At 36.0% G+C, this 2500-nt stretch overlaps 1 protein-coding gene across 1 annotated transcript in view; it reads left to right on the top strand.

Moving 5' to 3' along the window:
- The window catches only part of LOC106870232 (splicing factor Cactin), a 43628-nt gene that overhangs the window by 13273 nt on the left and 27855 nt on the right, over nucleotides 1-2500 (top strand). The window contains exon 7 of the mRNA XM_014916247.2: nucleotides 1024-1086. Within this exon, the coding sequence (XP_014771733.1) occupies nucleotides 1024-1086 (63 nt within the window). The remainder of the gene's footprint in view (nucleotides 1-1023; nucleotides 1087-2500) is intronic.

The following is a 2500-nucleotide window of genomic DNA, read 5'->3' on the forward strand; positions in this document are numbered from 1 at the left end:
ATTTAATTTAATTTTGTTAACGTATATAGTTATTTAATTCCATTTGTTTATCTGTGTATTGTATTATATTGTATTATATTTTGTTCATATTGTTATCAGTTTATGGGGATTTTATTCTGTCATATGTTGTGGTGTGTTGGGGGTGTGTGCTAGTATTCCATTCCAGTTTCCTATTCAGGCTAGGTTTATCTTCTATTATGTGTGTAGCTTCTGTAATTTGTCTAAGCGTTGCGTCTGTTCTATGTGTGGACAAGATTTTAACTTCTATGTTGTTGAGTGAGCCTCCGTGTTCCTGCTCAGCATGCTGGTACAGAACTGATGAGCTCTTCTCTTCCTTAAGTTCCCTCCAATGTTCATTTACCCGATCTCCTATGCTCTGTGCCGTTTCCCATACATACGTCGTTGTCTTGTTACTGCATCGTCCTTCTGTACATCTTATACTATAGACTACATTTCTGGCTCTACAGTTTGTTTGCAGGCTAAATCTACATACAGTACAGTTCCTATCAGTACAGGGGGTTCTACTAAAAGGGTAGGTTCTACTGATAAGGGATTTGATAGGGTTGCCTGGCCTTTCAACAACCTTAATTCTTAGCTTAAGTTTGTCTAGGGCCCTTCTAAAGCAGTATGCCAGTTCGCCTCTAGGAGTGGTGTCGACGAACATGACACTCTGGTATTTGTGGCTATCATACCATGAGTTGGCCTTCCCTATTTTCTTGTCAGTACTCACAGTGCTATATTACTCAGGGAGAAAATAGGGAAGGCCAACTCATGGTTGGCGATTTTTTTTTTTCTGTGGGGATACCTGAAATGTGTGTGTGTGTGTGTGTGTGTGTGTATGTATGTATGTACGTGTGTATCTATGTTATTTTGGATTGTGTGTATCAGAGATAGTGAAGAGTAGAGTAAAGAGAGGTACAGTGTTTGAAGTAATGTTTCAAAAAATTGTATAGGTTTGAAATGATTTCTTAATATTTATGTTTTTCTGATAAAATATTCTTTCTGTTTCTGGTTTTATAAAAGGAACGTTTGCAACGAGAAAAAGAAGCTGAATATTTCCGTGAGTGGGAAAAACAGGAGGACAGTGTAAGTTGCCATCTTGTCAAACAGGCTGTCATTTCTAGATATTACAAACATCTCCATTTTACAGTGCATTACAACAAGAAACCTCTGTGTGGTCACACATTCAACCTAATAGAAATGGCAACTAGTTCTTCAAATCACATCCTACTATCTTAAAAATGGAGGATACACTGGATAATGTAATCCAAGATAGATTATGTAGTTGATGTTCAGTTGAACATAGTGTGCAGAAAAGTATACTGAATGCAAAAAGAGTTTTAAAGAGAAGCTGCTTTGGTTGGCAGCTTGTTATACATATCAAAACAAACACAGTTACTGAACAGCTCATGTGTATAAATATAAACAAACTAATGCTTGTTTTATTAGAAGTGTCAAAATGTGTATCGTACGATACAAACAAGGAGATATTTTTTCCAAATGTATAATTGCTGTTAGAACAGCAGAAATACTGGGTAAATTACTCTACTAAAATAGAAAAATTTGTCAATAAACAGCCATGGAACTCAAATTCACATCTCCCAAGACTCCAGTTGAGTGCTTTGCCATTAAGCTAAACTGTCAACTGACAAATTCATCTGCTGATTAAATGCTCAAATAGCTTATTGAAAAAAACATGTGTATAAATATAAACAAACTAACAGTTGTTTTATTAGAAATGTTCATATGTGTATTGTACAATACAGACAAGAAGATATGTTTTCAAATGCATAGTTGCCATTAGAACAGCAGAAATACTGGGTAAATTACCCTTACTAGGCAGAAAAATTTGTCAGCTGAAAATTTAATGGGAATGTTGTATTGAAAGTATACAAAAATAGGCTTAACTTTTTTATTAACTGATATAAGTTCAAACTGCACATGTAACTCTTGCTCTATACAAAGGTACAACTCAACCTGGTCTCCATCACAAGTGATGCATTTGCTCTATCATTGAAACCAACATCCAAATATCCTTTCAAACAAATTCAGGCGTGCACTATTGTACCCACTCCTTCACAATCACTTTCACCTTGTCTTGTCATCAAATCATTTCTGAAAATTGTCCTTCAATGGACTGAACAAATGGAAGCTGAAAGGTACCTGATCTGGACTGTATGGTGGGTGACGGACTACTAGCCAGCCCAGTTTGTCAGTTGCTTGATTTGTTGCCAAAATATGTGTCATTATACATTGTCATGGTGAATGTAAAGTGTTTTCACAGTATTGTTTGGTCTCCTTTTCCTAATGGCTTTTCTAAGCCTTTTCATTGTCTCAGTGTACTGCTACATTTCAGAACATCAAGGAGAATGACACCCTTATCATCCTCCAAACAGTCAACATGACTTTCTGCACCAATCACTGGCTCTTGAACTTCTTTGGCCTTGAATAAGAAGTGATAACATTCTATGGACTATCTTTCAAGTCATAAAGATATAGC

This window comes from Octopus bimaculoides, chromosome 3, assembly GCF_001194135.2.
Source record: "Octopus bimaculoides isolate UCB-OBI-ISO-001 chromosome 3, ASM119413v2, whole genome shotgun sequence".
Classification (NCBI taxonomy): Eukaryota; Metazoa; Mollusca; class Cephalopoda; order Octopoda; family Octopodidae; genus Octopus; species Octopus bimaculoides.